The sequence below is a fragment of the Melitaea cinxia genome, chromosome Z (assembly GCF_905220565.1).
Source record: "Melitaea cinxia chromosome Z, ilMelCinx1.1, whole genome shotgun sequence".
Classification (NCBI taxonomy): Eukaryota; Metazoa; Arthropoda; class Insecta; order Lepidoptera; family Nymphalidae; genus Melitaea; species Melitaea cinxia.
Genome location: NC_059424.1, coordinates 9435919 through 9456645, shown reverse-complemented (window position 1 = coordinate 9456645; position 20727 = coordinate 9435919). Strand labels below are relative to the sequence as shown.

The 20727-nt window shown below is 35.7% G+C and overlaps 1 protein-coding gene across 1 annotated transcript; it reads left to right on the top strand.

Annotated features, from left to right (window-relative positions):
• The first annotated feature begins 10247 nt into the window (after nucleotides 1-10247).
• Nucleotides 10248-20720, top strand: LOC123668766. Its single transcript, XM_045602461.1, has 9 exons — nucleotides 10248-10628; nucleotides 12602-12793; nucleotides 13072-13188; nucleotides 13283-13408; nucleotides 14776-16010; nucleotides 16783-17971; nucleotides 18434-18543; nucleotides 18797-19178; nucleotides 20460-20720. The coding sequence occupies exons 1-9, from the start codon at nucleotides 10469-10471 to the stop codon at nucleotides 20660-20662; spliced, it is 3714 nt and encodes a 1237-aa protein (XP_045458417.1). The 5' UTR covers nucleotides 10248-10468; the 3' UTR covers nucleotides 20663-20720.
• The last annotated feature ends 7 nt before the right edge of the window (nucleotides 20721-20727 follow it).

The following is a 20727-nucleotide window of genomic DNA, read 5'->3' as shown; positions in this document are numbered from 1 at the left end:
AACTAAACAAATTATAAGGCTAACATAGTCAAAACATGAACAGAATATTAATATTAATATAAATGTATATAAGAGAATTCCACCTATATATATATATATATTGCTTCATCACGATATCTCTGGAAACATAAGGCTAAAGACTTGAAATTCGGTAGGAATATTCCTTTTGCTGAGTAGAGTTTGCTAAGAATGGATTTTAAGAAATTCCACCCACAACAGGTGGTTGTAACATATATGGCAAGACAACGTTTGCGGGGTCAGCTAGTATTAATATAACTAAAAGGTTGCTTCTTTTTGCTGAGAAATAGAAATGAAATTAACCCATTTATGCCCGCTGTCCTCATTTGGGGACATCTATTGAACTACCCACATTTTCTATTATATTTTAGTTATCTTTTGTTTAGAAGTGAATCTGCACTGTTAAAGAGTGTAGCTGTATGATACGATGTGTGGTTTTGTATTTTATTGGATTAATTTAATAAAACAAGTGACTTTATTCACTTCATTGAACAAATTCAATGAACAAACAACAACAGGTATTCCACCAAGGGTAAGTGGTTTTTTTTTTAATATTTACACCACTGTTTAGTACATGTTTTTATATTTTCTACTTGGCTATAGTATCTACTAGAAATATTGTTATTCTGTTGGATATTTTCTAAAACTGAATCATAATTGGAGGTATTTTAGTATAGTGTCCTCGAATGGGTCCAATGGGCTAATTGCTAATATTTTTGTTTTTATTCGCAGGTTTAGTTTTGATGTAAACAATGACTTAGCGATCATTTAATGTTGTCAACGAGTATCAAGGACTTGGTGAAGCTACCGAAAACATTTTAAATGATGAAGAAGATTCTGATAAAGTTACGATATAGTATCCATCACTCCCGACCTGAATGTTCTCACGGATATGAAGAGGGGTGATGAAGATGGTGTTCAACAAAACATTCTCCCGCATGATATTGTTACGAACACACAAAGAAACTAGCGCCATCTAGCGGTAACCATCGAAACCACACAAAGACAGCGATAACATGAAATTCTCTACTCAATACTAGATGGCGTTAGAGGTACTATTGTGGAACTATATAGAAGTATAGTCTCGAAAACCGGGTACATGCGCGAACTTTCCAGAATGGTCTGGGCCTCGTCTCGGCCGATATAAATAGCCGCAGCGAGGCGAGCGAGTGCAGTTCAGTTTGAGCGATCTTCGAGGCGACTTCAAGAGTGAAAACTAGTGATCAAGAGTGGTACCAGCGAAACCTACGACATTGGCTACGACTTAGGACATTGTTAGTGCTTAGTGTTTGAACCTAGTGCTTTGTGTTGGACCTAGTGCTAGTGAATAAAGTCTTGAAAAGAGTCAGCAGGTCTTTCTCTCCAAATCCTTCGAACCCTAACACGTAACAACTGGTGTCAGAAGTGAGATTTGGAGATGCCATTGACTCCGAGAGAAGACTCCAAGGACTTCAAGGGCGTCAGGACAAGGGCACAACGAGCTGCGGAGGCCACACCTACTGGGGACCAAGCTCCGCCCACCATGGACCAAGCCCCGCCCACTGAACCCATCTACCATGCCCCGCCCACTGACCACGCCCCCCTGGCCCCGCCCACTCGGGCTCAGGCCCCGCCCACTCGGGCTCAGGCGCCGCCCACTCAGGCTCAGGCCCCGCCCACTCAGGCTCAGGCCCCGCCCACTTTGTCTCAAGCTCCGCCCACTGGATCCGCCCACCTTACCACGTCCACCAGCGACACCGTAGCTTCTACAGACTCTCAAGTGGCTCTTCAATTAGGAAATTTAATTAAATTAATGGAGCTGCAAAGGGCTGAAATTCGTGCTTTGCAAGAATCACAAGAGCAGCAAAGGGTTGAAATTCGTAGTGCTTTGCAAGAATCACAAGAGCAAACAAGTTTCAAATTGCAAGAATCACAAGAGCAGCAAAGGGTTGAAATTCGTAGTGCTTTGCAAGAATCACAAGAGCAAACAAGTTTCAAATTGCAAGAATCACAAGAGCAGCAAAGGGTTGAAATTCGTAGTGCTTTGCAAGAATCACAAGAGCAAACAAATTTCAAATTGCAAGAATTACAAGAGCAACAAAAAGAGCTCCAAGAAAAAACGCTTTGGGCTGTAAAAGATGTTAGTGACGCGGTGACTAAGCTTCGAAAAGATGTCGACGTAGTGGAAGAACGAGTTACCGGGCTAGGATTGGATGTTGAAAATGTGAAAACCGGCCTCACTGAATTACAGAAGAAAGTAGTGCGCCTTGAAACCACGGGAGCCGCGGTGTCTAGTGGAAGTACCGGAGTGGCGCAAGGACCAAGAGTGAAAGTGCCTCCATACGACGGTACTACTCCGTGGAACGCTTATCGTCAACAATTCCAGACGGTTGCTACTGCCAACGGATGGACGGAAGAGCAATGCCTGACCGCTCTTACTGTTGCGCTCAGAGGGCAAGCTTTGTCGGTTTTGGAAGCACTGCCACATACAGGAAACGGGTTCCAAGACTTGATGGAAGCACTTGAATCCCGATACGGGGAGCGACACCTGGAGCACGTGTTCCGTGCCCAACTGCGTGACAGAGTCCAACGCTCAGGAGAAGGACTACAACAATGGGCGTTGGAAATTGAGAAACTCGTCAGGAAGGCACACCCAGGAGCAGACACCAAGATGGTAGACACGAATATTGTGCAAGCATTTGTCGACGGAATCAAAGACCTGGAAGTCAGAGCTGCAGTGAGGCTTCGTCACCATACCTCATTAAAGGAAGCATTGGCGCATGCTTTGGAGGTCGAGGCTGTTCGCCATGACATACGGCAGACCTATAAGATCCGCGAGGTCTCTGAGGAAGTCAAGGAGGTTAAGGCTCCTACAAAGAAAAGCCATGGAGTCATGTGCTACAAGTGCGGCGAAAGGGGCCATCTTCAGCTCAACTGCCCGCAGAAGGAGACCCAGATAGCAAGGATGAAAAGGATCGAGGAACAAATAGAGGAGCTGAAGAAACAAGGGGCTTCGTCCCCTGCTCGGGAGCAGGGAAACGAATAAAAGCCAGGACTAAGGGGCGAGTACTGGCTGACGCGGAGGAAGCCCCAATAACTGTTATCTCGCAGGCGTGCAGCGGGAATAGTCTTGCGATTCAGGGGACTATTAACGGGACGGATTGCAAAATGACTCTAGACACAGGAGCCTCTAGAACAATAGTGAACCCAAAGCTGGTAAAAGCCGCAAGGGGACACAAGAGGAGAATTAACTGTCGGCTTCTTACGGCCTCCGGTCAGCCAATACCCGTCCTGGGAGAAATGTCAGTTACGATGTATGTAGGGGGGTCCTCATACTCTCATAACGTTATCGTGGCTGAGATTATGGATGATTGCATCTTGGGTTTGGATTTTATGAAGAAACACAACTGCAGAATTAATGTCACTGACGGAGTTTTCAAGTGTGGTGAAGAAGAAATCTTCATTCTTGGTGGTGCTTGCGGGAAGGTTGCATGTGTAAAGAAAGTCATTATACCTGGAAGAGCGGAAGCTCGGGTGTTAGTGAAACTACCGACAACTGGAAAGAAAAAGTCAAACAGATGCGTGTTGATCGAAGACACACCTACCAAGACATCGGCACAAAAACTGATGACGGCGAGAACCCTTGTTAGCGGAAGCAGTAACGCTGTGGTCAAGGTTTTGAACCTTGATGATCGCGAGATCTGCTTGAACAAAGGTGACGTCATTGGAAAATGTGAAGAAGTTGTCTGGATGAAAAAGTGTAGTTCGATGACAGGCGCAGACTTGGCGACGAACGACAACTACGAATTAGTGACTGAGCTACTCGATGACTGCAAGAGTAATCTTACTTATTCGCAGAGCATGAAAGCCAAGAAGTTTTTACAGCGCTACGCGAATATCTTCTCCAGTCACGAAGGGGACCTTGGAAGAACGTCGGTGGTCCAGCACAGGATAGATACCGGAAGCGAGAGACCAATTCGTCAACGAGCAAGACGGATACCAATCGCAAAGGAAAAAGAAGTTGAAGGCCTTTTGGAGGACATGAGAAGGAATAAGATTATTGAACCGTCTGCAAGCCCGTGGTGCTCACCTGTTGTATTAGTGAAAAAGAAAGATGGTAGCACGAGATTTTGTGTGGACTATAGGCGTCTCAATGATGTCTCTAAGAAAGACAGCTACCCGTTACCTCGAATTGACGACACTTTGGATACCTTGAGTGGCATGAAATGGTTCTCAACCCTAGATCTAAAATCTGGATACTGGCAGGTGGAAATTCATCCAAAAGATAAGGAGAAGACAGCTTTCTCGACCGGTAAAGGTTTATGGCAATTTAAAGTCATGCCCTTCGGATTGTGCAATGCACCTGCCACATTCGAGCGACTCATGGAGTGTGTACTGGCAGGCTTAGTTGGAGAGGCTTGCTTAGTCTACTTAGATGACGTCATCATTGTCGGCCGTGACTTCGAGGACCATTTGCAAAACTTGGAGCGAGTTTTCGCTAAAATAGAGGGGGCCAAATTAAAGTTGAACCCGAAAAAGTGTCGTTTATTCAGGAATAAGGTCAGCTATCTCGGCCATGTTATCTCCAGTGATGGAATCCAGACAGACCCGGAGACTGGAAGCAGTCCAAAAATGGCCTACCCCTAAGGACAAAACCGAAGTGCGGGCATTCCTCGGACTGTGCTCATACTACAGGCGTTTTGTTAAGGGATTCTCAGAGATAGCCAAGCCATTACATCGGCTGACAGAAGATAAACGACAATTTAGTTGGGATGGGACTTGTGAAGATTCTTTTCAGAAACTAAAAAAACATCTGTGTGAAACACCAATCCTGGGATATCCACAAACCGAAGGTCGATTTATAGTCGACACGGATGCAAGCAACACGGCCATTGGAGGGGTATTATCTCAAAAACAGGGTGAAAGGGAAGTAGTTATTGCATACTTCAGCAAATCTTTATCCAAGCCAGAGAGAAACTACTGTGTGACAAGAAGAGAACTCTTGGCTGTTGTAAAGACGCTACAACATTTCAACAAGTATCTCATCGGCAGACAGTTTTTACTGCGAACTGATCACGCAGCCTTGAAGTGGCTACTGCAATTCAAGAACCCAGAAGGTCAAGTAGCTCGATGGATTGAGCAGCTTCAGGAGTACGACTTCAAGGTGGAACACCGCAGCGGAAAGATGCATGGGAATGCCGATGCACTCTCACGAAGGCCGTGTTCGGAAGACTGCAAACATTGTGTTAAGCAAGAATCTAATGAAGTAACATTAAAGCTAACAAGAACAAGTCCTTTGGGTATCTGGGAGAGTGATGCTATGAGGGAGGCTCAAGAAAGAGATGACGACCTTCGGCACATCATCACATGGAAGAAACGGGGTGACGTAAAACCTATCTGGAGTGAGGTTGCACCCACTGGCGCTGTCACTAAGGCGTACTGGGCTCAATGGGACAGTCTGATACTTCAAAACGGAATACTCTACCGGAAATGGGAGAAGACTAACGGCAGAGAGTTCCACCTTCAGATAATTGTCCCAAGAAAGAGAGTACCAGATGTTCTCCGCGAAATACATGATGGCGTATCAGGAGGTCATCTAGGTGTCAAGAGGACGTTAATAAAAGTGCGAGAACGATTCTACTGGTTGCATTGTCGAGATGATGTACAGGATTGGTGCCGCAAATGTACTACATGCGCTGCTGTAAAAGGACCTCAGACCAGGAGCCGTGGGAACCTGCGGTTGTATAACGTCGGTGCACCGTGGGAACGAATTGCAGTTGACGTAGCGGGGCCATTTCCTGTAACGGAATCAGGAAACAAGTATTTTATGGTCGTCATGGACTACTTCACCAAATGGCCCGAAGTGTTCGCCATACCAAACCAAGAAGCTACAACAGTCGCTTCTAAGTTAGTCGAAGAAGTGATATGTCGCTTTGGTGTACCTCTAGAAATCCATTCTGATCAGGGCAGGAACTTCGAATCGCAAGTATTCCAGGAAGTGTGCAGAATTTTGGGTATGCATAAGACGAGGACTACCGCGTACCGTCCACAGTCTGATGGAATGGTTGAGAGATTTAACCAGACCCTTGAGAGGCATTTAGCGAAATTGGTAGACGACAAACAAAAAGATTGGGACAAGTATATACCGCTCTTCCTTCTGTCGTACCGAACCGCCGAGCATGAGAGCATAAAAGCTACCCCGGCGTATGTCAATTACGGTAGAGAATTACGAATACCAGTAGACCTATTGACTGGAGGGTCACCGGAGGAACCAAATACCGTACAAGACTATGTCAGCGATTTAAGGGAAAAAATGCGCTATATACACGCCTTGGTTCGGGAAAATGGTTTACAGTCAAGTGAGAACATGAAAACCCGATACGACCGGAAATCGAACACGAGCGGCTTCAAGGAAGGGTCACTGGTGTGGCTGCATAACCCGACCCGCCGGAAAGGGAAATCTCCAAAGTTGCAGACCAAGTGGGAGGGTCCATACAAAGTGGTTACCCGACTGAATGATGTGACTTACAGGATTCAAAAGCAACCAAAAGGGACATTCAAAGTGGTACACATAGACCGTCTGGCGCGTTACCATGGCAGTAACAACGATGCTCGGGACGAGCATCTCTAAGAGGGGAGTAGTGTTACGAACACACAAAGAAACTAGCGCCATCTAGCGGTAACCATCGAAACCACACAAAGACAGCGATAACATGAAATTCTCTACTCAATACTAGATGGCGTTAGAGGTACTATTGTGGAACTATATAGAAGTATAGTCTCGAAAACCGGGTACATGCGCGAACTTTCCAGAATGGTCTGGGCCTCGTCTCGGCCGATATAAATAGCCGCAGCGAGGCGAGCGAGTGCAGTTCAGTTTGAGCGATCTTCGAGGCGACTTCAAGAGTGAAAACTAGTGATCAAGAGTGGTACCAGCGAAACCTACGACATTGGCTACGACTTAGGACATTGTTAGTGCTTAGTGTTTGAACCTAGTGCTTTGTGTTGGACCTAGTGCTAGTGAATAAAGTCTTGAAAAGAGTCAGCAGGTCTTTCTCTCCAAATCCTTCGAACCCTAACACGTAACAATATTAAATAATAAAAATTACGATGATTGGGATAGCAGTGATGATGAACCTTTACAAAGATACAGGAGAGTTGAAATCCATTTCAATTGTGATTTCAACTGTGAATAATGTTCAGAAGCGAAAGGGAAACATTATAGCCGAGCTGAAAGATCAAACGCCACTCAGTATTTTTTAAAACATATTTGATTAGGGGGTTTTTGACATGATCATTTTAAACACAAAGTTATATGCTGCACAACAAAACAATCATGACTTCCAAATATTTTTGTTGATGAACTCAAATTATTTTTTGGCATTCTACTCTTGACTGGATATCACTCACTTCCACGAGAACGATTGTACTGGTCTCTAGACGAAGACTGTAATGTAAACATTGTAACTAAAGCAATGTCAAAGAACAGATTTTTGGAAATAAACAAATTCTTGCATTTCTGCGACAGTGAAACTGCTATCGGATCCACCGATAAGATGTTCAAAGTACTACCAACGACAAATTAGAGAAGCTCCAATTTCGTCGAAATATCACTCGACGATATTTGAAGGATGTAGGTATTGAAAGATCCGACGGAAGCCGTCGTATACCTTCTTCAATAGTGCCAGGTATGAGTCAAGATAGTGTTGGACACTTTCCTCAGAAAGTGCCAAGCCAGATACGAAGCGTAGTTTGCCATATAAAAGCATGTTGATAATGTAAAAAATGTATAAAAACATTGTGCATCGAGAAAGGATGTTTCGAAAAGTACCACACATAAACTTATTGGCCCCATTTAAGGATGGTGTTTTTTTAATTTATAGTTTTTTTTTTTTAGTTTTTTGTAATAAAATATTTTGTTAGTCATCAATAAATATATATAATTAAATATTTTCAAAATATTGCTAGTACTTTGTATTTGGGTCCAAATGGGTTAACATTATTTACTGATACAAGATTGATTTCTAAAACATTTAAAATATATATTTATCTATATTATACTTTACAATATAAGTAACGAAAAAATAAAGTATGAAAAATTATGACCGAAAATGTAAATCACAATATATATTCGATAAACTGAAGATCATTAAGTTAATTTCTACGAGTATATTACTTCATTTTTCATGGGCACCTAATAGAAAAACAATATTTAAAATGTTAACTTATGGTATTTCTGGCTAACAAGTAATGTTTTCAATTAATTTCTTATGGTATAATATATCGACTGTCCCTACGTATAATATCGAAATTGAAAAAAGGCACTTTACATTTTTTTACACTGAATGATTTGTTAAGTATCGATATTGAGTATAAGCTCATGAAAAATGTGATTTTATGTGTATTTTATAGCATTTTCTTCTCTTTTTTCTTTGAAAATATACATAAAAAGTAGTTTTTTCATACAATAAAAAAATAGATAATTTTCAGTTTCGATACTGTACATAGGGACCATCGATATATATTTTTCATTTTTTTTTTTTTGAAAATATGAAATGTAGGTATATTATCACACCATAAAATTTGAAAACACCACACCAAAAATTTTAATATTAGAAATCAACATGTTCTTGTTATTTTTTATTATTATTATTATTTTTTTTTTTTTTTTAATATAGTTAGTTAATAAGACAGACAACCCAAATTTAAATACAGAAAGATAAGTAAAATTTAAAATTTCATTATCTTACTTTAAAAGCTTCAGGTTCAACATCTTGCACTTTTATATTTATTTTTTTTAACAAACTAGTTACTTGTTTATTAGATGCTATGAAACATTTTGTATTTGATATTATCGAACTATAGTGTCAACCCTTCAATTTTTGAACTGAGTGAGTAGTTCTGATTTGAAATTATAATTTTTTCCTGACAGAAGCAAGCGAGTAAGCAGTGTTCGCGTTCGCATACAAGTAGCGACTGAGCCTTCATAACATGCGCATTTCCATCTAGGTCGTAACTATTTATAACTATGTATAGATTTCCAGATATCACTACAGGATATAAAATGGCTACCTGCGTATATAATTATTAAATATAAGAGCGTTAAATAATTAATATACACATATTATCAAACAAATACTCACAAGTCAGCACACTTCACAAGCAAAAAATAAAAAGAACCACGCACGTATCAAATTGCAGTCATTATTTGAATAAAATATAATCCACTGTATTGAGTCCCAAGTAGATCATTTTAAATAATATATAAACAAATTGATATCGACTTATTACTTTTTTGCTTAAGCATAAAACGTTTTATTACGACAACAAAAGATCCGACCACTAACCACTTAATGACATCTTTGTCCTATAACAACTATAAGTATAACCATGTAAGTTAGTAAAATTTATTATGTGGATTACAAGACAGAGCTAAAGATCTACTTGAATTAAAAACAGATAGTATAACTGCTAACAAATATCGATTAAACTCGCACCAGGGTAAAATTATTTTAACAAGAAAGTCTTAAAATCTTTCTTTTCTTGAAAAATAAGTGTCATAACTTCGTCTGACTTCGTACATAATCTCCTCTTATTTATTGTCTCTGACATTTTTTCCTTATTGGCTATGGGAAACTCTTATAACTATTGTATTGTATATACTCGTATTGTAAGAAACAAAACCAATTTTCTCAAAATTATACTTACTTTAAATATTTTTTTTTAAGCACTTCCATGTTTCTTTAATACTTAATTATTGAAGTACAGAGAGTATAATAAATTAAATAGTTAATAGTACAACGTACAAAGGACAACTTGACTAGTTGATTTATTTGTATTTTACGTTTTAGTTGGCTAAATTCCTTTTCTAAATTCATATGAAAAGCTAAATTATACAGTAACTTTTTAATTTTTTTTTTTTCATTTTTCATTATCACGGTGTAAATATTAATTAACATGTGTTCATAATCCGAATTCTATTAACTTATGAAAATTATTTTTCCTATTTTGTAAACATCTATTTATATAATTTTGTTTATAAAAAATGCTACAATTTTGATATTTCTAAAATTCTAAAAATACAAAAATTAAACACAATTTTTGTATTGATTTAATAAAATTAAAATAATTATTAATGCAATCAACGTATTTTTAATATGTAAATTTTTATTTTCTTTTGCCTTTTTCAAAATAACTTATAATTTGTTATTCTAAAGAGTAACAAAATAAATAAAAGTTATTTCTTTATTCTGTGAAAAATTAGACAGCGAACAAGGCTCATAGACAAGATAGAATATTGTATTAAAATATTAAAACCTGACAGTAAAAAATAAAAATTTTAGTATGGGCCGAAACAAATTTATGTGAAACATATTTTTTAAGATATTTACACTTATTATCTTTATCAATTGCTTTAAGAAAGCAAATGTTAAAAATGGTAGAAAGGCCAAATATTACAAAACATTAGATAATGGATGACTCCGCATCCAAAGGAAGTAATATCGAAGTTGATAAATTGTTTGGTCTTTATTTAAAAATTGAAAGTCTTAAATTACCCCCATCTTCTCTAAAACAGAAGAAATCAGTGATTAAATATACTCGTTTACCGGAATACGAACTAAGTGACAAAGGTAAGGGCTTTGTAAATAATATTGTTTACGTTGTATTGTATTAACTAGGTAATACAAATAAAACGTCTACAAAGTGGGAATACCTATTTATAGGTCGACGTTGATAAATGAAAATATGAACTTTATAATAGTGTTACTTTGAATGTTAATCTATTTATTCCTATCGTTTTTAATATAATAATGTTCTGTTATGGGTTTTACATTAAAAGACCTAATCAAATAAATAGTTTTAATAATAATAATAGACACCTTGTTTTAAATGAGTAACCAAAACCTTTATTTTATTGAAACAAAATAATTGTGGTTTAAAGTAATATAAAAATACTAATAGTAATTTTCTATATATTAGTACATTAGGTAAGCAAAAAATTTGTAACACTTAAAAACTGGTGTAGATGGAGGAGTATAAAATTTCTCACACTTATAGTTTATATAGAGAAGACGTGCAGAATGCTAATATTTTTTCAAAATGATGCTTAAAAATATATTAAATCAATAAAACAACATTAAACTACCATATATTTGAAAATGAAATTATTTCAAAAGCACACTTACAACATACATATAAAAAATTTATGATTAAACAATATATAATGACACAGTATCTGATATGCACATCATTACAAGTGTACATAACATTTTGGAACACATTTCCATGGACCTACATTAATACATTTCAATACTTACAATATTAAAAAAAAAAAAAAAGTAACACCCTATCATCATCATAACCAAAATAATCAAAAACAAAAATATAGAACATAATTATTATTATCATATACATTAATAAAATTAAACAATTGGATAATTTAATCAAAATAACTAAAGATTAGGAACAAATTATCATTAATTAAAAATTAAGAATAGGGAAACAACAAAACTCAAATCAAGATATGCAAAAATTCCAAATAGAGAAATTAAAATTAAAATTATTGTGAAATTAAATTAAAGTTAAATAATTTTTAAAACTAATCATGCATTTTATAATAATTAAGTAACTTATATCTAAAGACAGAGAGAGTCGTGAAAAATGTCAATGTCTGAAATCGATTTACTGACACTATTATATTTGTTACACTAACGCACTGGGGAGCTTGTTTCCCAATGTAAGACTTTACACATGGAATATAAAATATCTTGTGTGCGTGAAAATTTCGGTATGGATTGTTTTAGGGACTCCAAATTATCATGGCATTTAGAGCAAGCTATACTCTCTAAAACTGACCGTAAATCATAATCCAGTAGACTAAGATCGGGACTGGATGATGGTCAATCTTCATCTCTTGATGAAGTCTGGAACCCGGCGCCAAGTCATGCTGGCCCTTCTTAGTTATTGAACATGGTGTTGTTAAGGGGTTTCCTTCTCAAAAGTAGTATCTTGATACACATGTGCCATTGTTTTGATACTTTTTTCACAAAAATATGGCTCAGTCACTCCTTCATAGCTAACAGCCCACCAAACATTGAAGTTGGATAATGCTGCCATTTTTGGCGCGAACTTGTGGAGGCCTATATCCAGCAGTGGACTGCAATAGGCTGAAATGATGAGTGATGACTGCTTTCAGGCAGTGTTGTGTTCCTGTTGGTGAGTAAGGTGAACAAGAGCTCCTGGGGGGAATTGGGGATAGGGTCGGCAACGTGCTTGCGAAGCTTCTGGTGTTGCAGATGTCTATAAGCTATGGTAATCTCTTACCATCAAGTGAGACCTACACTAACACTAAGTATTTGTTTATGTGTGGGTGTGTGATGCAATATTCTTGATAATTGTGATCTGATTTGAAGTGGTTTTTATTTCTTTTTGAATACTGTATAAAACGAGAGTTTGTACCATATATAAGAATGTGACCGTGTTAGAAAAAGATAGAGTATTATGTACTGTATTATTTGGGAACATATTGTATAAAACATGCTTTTACAAAACTGTGTAGTTTTTAAATTTCTTTAATAATAATTTTTTAAATAAAAATTTATAGCATCATGGTCTCCCACATGCACGTTGGAACCTAGGTTTCGACGTATCATCACAATTGAGGAACCGAGAATCGAGGATCAAAGATCGTTAAGATCTGAAGTTGTGGTGGTACCAAAGAAAATGGCATCTGATATTTGTAAACGAAAAATATTAAGAATAGAAGATGATGAGCACAGTCTTCACCCAAAATTTTGTAAGTACATAATTCAGAGGTACCTTAATTTAAAAAAAATTAATTTCTTTCAAACCAAGTCTAATGTAATGTAAATTCCTTAAAGATAATGTTAAATTTTTGCTTTATTAAAAAAACAGCCTTATTATCTTAAACAAATATACATTCAAACATGTATATGGATTTTTGAAAAAATGAAAATTGCTAGTTTTGCAAATTGCCTACTGAAGTGTATCCATATATTAATTGACGTAATTGTTCATTTATAATTCTAAAGTATTGTTATTGTTTCATTCCAGCTAATGATAATAAAAAAACCTATACAAATTTTATAAACAGAGCTATCGAAACAGATATAAAAGAAGAAAAGCAGATTTCACAGAGAAAAGTATCAAGATTATCACCTACCGCTAAAAGTATGTAAAATTAATTTAAGTCTTACAAACATTTTCACTATACAACTATTTTTAAAGTAGTGTAAATGTATAATTTTATTTTCATTGCTTACAGGTGCTAAAGACAACAAAGCCAGTGTAATTAAAAAAACCACAGCAGACTTAAAAGTAGGAAACAGATATAAGTACTTAAAAGGAGATAATGAATTACATGATTATGTTTCGAATAAAAGTAATAATGGTATTTATACATTAAATTATTATTGATATTTATCTTTATTCTAAATAAATGGGAAGACTACTTGTCGATTCTTGATAATTTATTTTTAGAGCCTTATCTAAATATCATCCTGTGTGATGTAAAGCTTATTTATTTATTACTTCTTACATACATAAAATCAAACACTTCTACGTACAACAAAAAGTAGTTACAATGACAGCATACAAAGGCGGTCTTATTGCTTTAAGCAATCTCTTCCAGACAACCTCAGGTAAAAGGAGATTATACGTAACAAAGTGCGGGATTGTGCAAAAGTAGATAAAAATAAATCTATACATATAATAAAATGGTAGGAAAGTCAAAATTGTACATTGAATATTTTTTTAAAAGAAAACTTGGGGTGTAATTTACAATCGACACCGAAGCCAAAAATATAGTTTTTAGAATTTTTGTCTGTTTGTCTGTATGTATGTCCGGGATAAACTCAAAAAGTACTGCTTGGATTTACTTCAAATTTGCCACAAATATTATAGAAAACTCGGGTCAACATATAGGATACATAATCATGCTATCACCTACGGGGAACGAGCAGTGAACCTTTATTTCTTCAACGCATTCTGTAACAACGCGTAATCTAACGACGCATATTTGAATGTTGTTATTATGTTAATGATAACCATGCTATAAGCTAGCTTCATACTATAAATAAAGACATTCTGTAGGATATTTAGTATCAGCATTGCACGCGTGCGAAGCCGAAGCAGGTCGCTAGTAGAATTATAAATACATGAAAACATATATACATACACATATAGAAGAATAAGATAAACATACAAAATCATGCGAATAAATAAATTTACGTAAACCATACGTAAGAATATAGGTACACATATTGAATACTTACAACATACACAAAATACATACATACATATATAGATACACACATAAATACATAGATACACACATAAATACACACACATACATACATACATACATACATACATACACACACATACAACATAAGTACACAAATGCATATCAAAAAATAATATATATAAAAAAAAAACATTTAAAGCGATAGGTAATGTTTGTATAAGCGATTCTTAAAAATTGATAATGAATCAGAATGACGAACATTTCCAGGTAGGCTTATTTTTTGTAATGCTAGTATTAAAAAGTTGACTGTTGTTAGCTAGAAATGGTCATGTTTGACAATTACAAACTAGTAAATAATTAATGATTTCCTACATATTTAGCAGTGAGAATCAAGGTTATATTTTGTGAATGAACATATGATTAGATTATAGTTCTATAGTGATTACATTTCACAATTTTTATTGTATCAATGTAACATAATTATGTTAAATATGTTTTATTGTTTATTACAGAACCGACAAGGGGTAGTAAAAACACAAGTATAACACCTAAATTAAGCTTAAGTAAAAAGGTAGTAACTTCAATTGAATGTGAAAAAGAGATCACAGTTACGAAAACTAAATATAAGGATGAAAGTATAAATACAAACCCACCAAAAAAATCGACTTCCGAAAAAATAGATCAAAAAAGTAGACCAAGTAGATCTTGGAACAAATCAAACAATAATAAAATTACATTTATAAATAATAAAAAGGGGAAAAATAAAACAATCACAATAATTAAAGTACCGCTAAATGAAAATATGGTAAGACATGATGTAGGGAACGATGTTTCGCAAAGTGTACTAAATAATACTGAAAATTCACAAAGCAATGTACATTCAAATGTTCAAGCATCGAGTAATACTGAATTCAAAGATGTGGGTATTGAAACCGATATGTTATCGAATAAAATAGACCAAGTTACTGAAACGGATGAAGATTTACTAAATCACTGTATTGTTGTGAAAGAAACATTTGATAGTCTTGACGTACCAAATGTTAGCTTAACTAACCCTAAAAGCGAAACACCCAAAGATGAAATATACGACATTATTAACAAAAAGGAAACTGATTTAAACTGTGAAAATAGTATTTTACACAAAACTGAGCAGAAAATCATAGATTCATACTTCCATAAAAGTGCATCATATATAATTGGTAGAGCAACCTTAACATATACAACGAAACAGAAAATTGATTTTCATGTTGTTGGAAATAAGGATATATTGCAATCACATCTACCTTCTAGTCACTTCCCTTTGAATGTGGTGTCAGTATTTAATAAAGAAATGAAAACTAAAAGTGGCGACAGTTGTGATGACAGAGACGAGAATAAATCACACGACGGAGTAGAGTATTTAAACGATCTGACCTCAGTTGATACTTCGTACATCTTTGACAACGATAAATTAGTGAAGCCGTCAGACATAATTAGCACAATAAAAGTTAATGACACTTTGTTACAAAGTGATTATATCAGTGAACAGTTCCAGCGTGAGCTTAATTTCATTGACTCATTTTTCGAGTCTTTACAATATTTGGAGAGTTGTTCTCTCACCGATAAATGTATGACTGATAAAAAAGTTGAAAGTTGGATCAACAACAGTGAAAATGAATTGAAACAGTTCGAAGACGAATCATTTTTAACGAAATTTGAAAATGACGTTGACGATACTCAAACAATGGCATCCAGGAGTCTTTGTTTGGTAAGTGTTACTCTTTTTGTCTGTAAACAGTTATGAAATGTCTATCGTTTGTTATGCGTTAATGAGAATCGTATTGACTTAAGAGACGAGTTGGTTCCGTGAAGATAAATAATTAGTAACTCACGATGTGTCACTTACCAAGCAATAACTGAGGTAGGGCACAATAGGAAATATCTTGTTCAAAATCTGGAGCAGCCCGACTGAGTAAGTAAGGTGACCAGAACTCTTAGTGTTGCAGGTGGGCCTTTCGCTGGTTTAGCGACCTAGTAGCATAAAAAAAAGCAAAACTTGAATACTTTCATTAATTTTGTCTACATGTACTTATATATCCGACACAACAACCGCTTTGGTGTAGTGCTAAATGTAGTCGCCTAAAACACCAGACGGTTTTCGTATTCGATTCCCGCTCGGAAAGGATATTTGTCTTTGTACAAATATTTCTTTCCGGTTTGGGGATCTGTCCTTGTAGATCTCCCCACCATGCCTCGAAGAGCACGTAAAGCCGTTGGTCCCGGTTGTTATCATAAATACCTGATAGCGATCGTTACTCATAGTGGGGGGAACATATCCGCCAAACCGCGGTGCAGCAGCGTGATGGATTAAGCTCCAATCCTTCTCCTTACATGGAGAATGAGGATTATGCCCAGCAGTGGGATGTTACAGGTTGAATACAAATGCGAATATATCCGACAACCTGATGTAATGTAGCTTGGCGGATTAAACTTCTTTCCGTCGCTTTCATATATATTACTATACATTTTATAAATTTCAGCTTAACTTGCTCATTCGGAATGAGCAAAGGCGAGCCAAAAATCTCTTATTTGTTTTGAAAATGCGAGAAGATGCTTTAAAGAACTTTACAAAGTCACAAATCCTATGGTTGGAAAATAAAAAAGGACAAGAAAATATCGATATATCAACCTTAAAAAAGAAACAACGTGGTGCTTTACTCAAACTGCAACATGAATGTGGTGAAATGCAACGTATGCGAAAGGCTTTACTGACGTTATCAGAAAAACGCAAATTAGCATTTATGAAAACTAAAAAGAATATTGAGCTTAAGTTAAGAAATAGCGCAGATGTGGAGCAAATTATTTTAGGTAAGAAGAAGTTAAAACGAAGTACATCGGCCGATCGTAGCTCAGCTCCGCTAAAATGCTTCGAACTCTCCAGTAGTGGATGTGACGACAGTGCCACTTCTCGGACAAAGTCTTACACTCCAGTTTTATTGCCAGCTACATCAAAAAATGTCACAAGTGCTGAAAAATTTGTACAAACAGCAGAAAATGTACCAACCATTTTACAAGTAGACCGATCAGTCGAAACAGCCGAAGAAAATATTATTGTAGTTGATGGCGGCTACCTTAACATACTTTTCCGCAATTTTTTACCTCAAATATTCAGTAGTGGAAAACAGTACGAGGTCAACAAGGAAGCATTAAATACTATGGTACATACTAGTCATACACCCGAATTTAATTTAAATTGTGACAATATAATTGGTAAAATTATGGAGCAAATAAAACATCACGAATCGGATAGACCGCATACCCCATCGACAGCTCGAAGTCTTGTCGAAGAATTTGATCAGATTTACAAGGATCTCAGAGACGAGGACATATCGCTCGATAACTGTATGGACTGCAGTTCTAACAGTTTTATCGATGAGAATAAAGAGGCTGTTGTTCATAGAAATGTATCGAGAGAGAGTGAATGTGATTTAGGGACAGCAAAGACTGATGAAGTTGAATTAGATGATAAAATTTCTTTGATAGACGAGAGTTGTACTTGTGAGCCAGTTATGTTGTCTGTAGAGATACAGTCGCAAATAGGTAATGAAGTGACGCTGAGTGTGTCCGGTCCCTTGCCAGTACCCGCAGGTGAGGCAGCGATCAGCGACGACGTTCCACCGGAACTGGCTAATTGGGTCACTGAAAAGTCATCCACAACGGCAACTATTGGTATGTACCATGGAATATTATTTCCGTACTTTTAGTTTTCAACAAATACAATTTGATAAGAGAAAGAGTAACAAAAAATATTTTATTTGTTCATTTTTATTTAAAATACTTTTTATTTAATAATAAAGTTAAAACAAAAGTAGGGTCGTAACTTAATGATTAGTGGTATTTTTTCTGAGTCAATCCTTTTAATTAGTGGTATTCTTTCTGAGTCAATCCTTTGGCCAAATAGGAAAAAACTGAAAATTGTAACAGTTAATAATTTTGAATGTATTATCGCAATAAATATCTTAAATATACAGTTTATAAAATTGTTGTTTACGATACTCCTTTGAAAATGAGCCTAATAAATACTTAAACTGTAACTATTCAGTGGAACTGACGTCTTATTTTTAATTTTGTTTACAATTAGCTACATAATCCTCCTTTCGATTTTGTTAATGGCATATAAATTGTTTTAAGGCGAGTCCAGTTCGAGCAACCAGTCTTTGTACCAAAACCCACCAATTACTTCACCCGTTCTACACGAAGCCGAAGAATTACGTCGTCAGCAGTTAGCTATTGAGAGAGAGGTAACGCTTATTACCTACTTTAAATAGTGTTTCATTCAGATTATTATCATCATCATCTTCCTGCAACTCCCACACTTCCCACTTATGTAGGGTCGCCACAACATGTTTCCTCCTCACATGCCCATACCACGCTATTGCTCGTCATTTTCTCCGTCTCGGAAGCTACTTTCAAACTTCCCCTTATATACACTCAAATCATTTTTAAAAAGTATCAGTATCAGTGTGACATGTATATTTTCTTTTATATTTATAGATCAAAGCATTAGAAGAACAACAATGTCAACTTCTAGCAGTACGTGAGATACCTGACAAACCCCCTCCTCCGTACACACCGCCGGCCGAACCTCGAACACCAAAACAGCCACGAAAATACGTTTACGATACAATCACTGAACAAAAAGTATGCGAATATATTTCTAGTTCTAAGAGCTCAATATTCGATTCGGATCCATACGACATATTCTTAAAAGACTTTTGTCAAGAATCAATACAGCAACAGAAATTGCAAATAAGTGAGAAGTATTGGGACACTTGTAATATTTTATCGCCACAGCCTAGTAATGAAAAATTAGCTAAAAAGACTGCTCAAGATCTTAAAGAAGTTTTAACAAGTGTGGCACCAACAGTTGTATCAGGTAAATGAATTATATCTTCTTTATTTTTATTTAAGGTGTTTTATATTCATTGTTAAAAATTTAAAGATAATTCAAAAGATAATTTTTAATATTTGTCATCTAACTCAAATTACTAAAAATAATTTAAAGTTGGGATTTCTAAGAAATAGCCTATTACCACAATTTACTTTGAAAAAATGTTGTAGCTGAAGCTGACATAAACACACTAAATGTTTCGTTTTACTGGTCATAGAGCTTAAAATGAGTATTAAAGGCAGTTTTATTATACAAGTTTAGTACAAATAAGTCAATAATTTAGTCACTTTCAATTTAGCTAAATGGACATCTTATATATATAAAATTTTTGTGTCACGATGTATGTTAGCGATAAACTCCCAAACACACACACACACACATCTGTAATTTGGTCCAACTTGGGAGATAGGGTACTTTTTATCTCAGTCATTGATCTCAATATTTAGTATTAAATATTTACTAGAGGTCGAAATTCGACCATAATTAAAAATTTAAATTAAAGAAAACCAAAAAATAATGAAAATAAAGAACCTTTATTAAAATTTTTCAATTTGACTACAGACTTTGACAATCAACAAAAGAGAATAATATGCGTGTGTGTGTCATACATGATAGTGTGTAGTTTTTTTTTATTGGTTTAATATATTTCTATGCATAATTTAACAAAATATTAGCATTCTGTACTCTTTCTCTATATAAACTATAAGTGTACGAAATTTCATACTCCTCCATCCGCACAATTTTCGTAAAAAAGGGTACAAAGTTTTTGCTACACATATTAATATACAACACATATATAGATTATGCGACTTTAGTGTGTTTTTATCGGTTAGTTCTATAAAATCCTAATAGATGACGGTTTGGCATCTAAGTTGCACAGACATCCGGTAGATAGCGCCCTATTTCTATTTCTAGTTTATAGGTGGTGCGTTTGAATATGGAATTGACATATATTTCAATAAATTATCATTACTGAGCCACAGCAACGCGTGGCTGGGTCAGCTAGTTTTATATATATTTTTAGTTTTAAAAATTTTTCAATACCATAATATGTACCATAATGTGTTACTGAAAATGTAAAGACGAATCCCCCATGCAAATATAATGTTAAAAAATGACCAAATCTTATTTATTTTTATATCTAGCAAACCATAAATTGATAGATTTGGTACTTTTATCTCCAAGCATCCCAAATTTTAAATATTTTAAAGATAATTTTACATAGCTATTCATTTCATATTATTGATAAATTTTTCTGTTTATTAGGAGTGGGAGCAAGGCGTTCCGACCATATCGATGATATATTATTCGCGGAATGGCGGCGATGCGAACCCGAATGGACATCCTTACACGCAGATGAAGTCATTGTAAAGAACCAAGTATTCGAAAGCATCTTTCAAAGAATTCTCACGGAAACTATAGATGAATATAAGAAAAACGTTTTACCCGCCAATAAGGCGCCCAAATAAGTGTTGTTGAGTATTATTTATACGGTTTTATCCAAAAAATAAGAATTGTGTACCAATCGCTATGC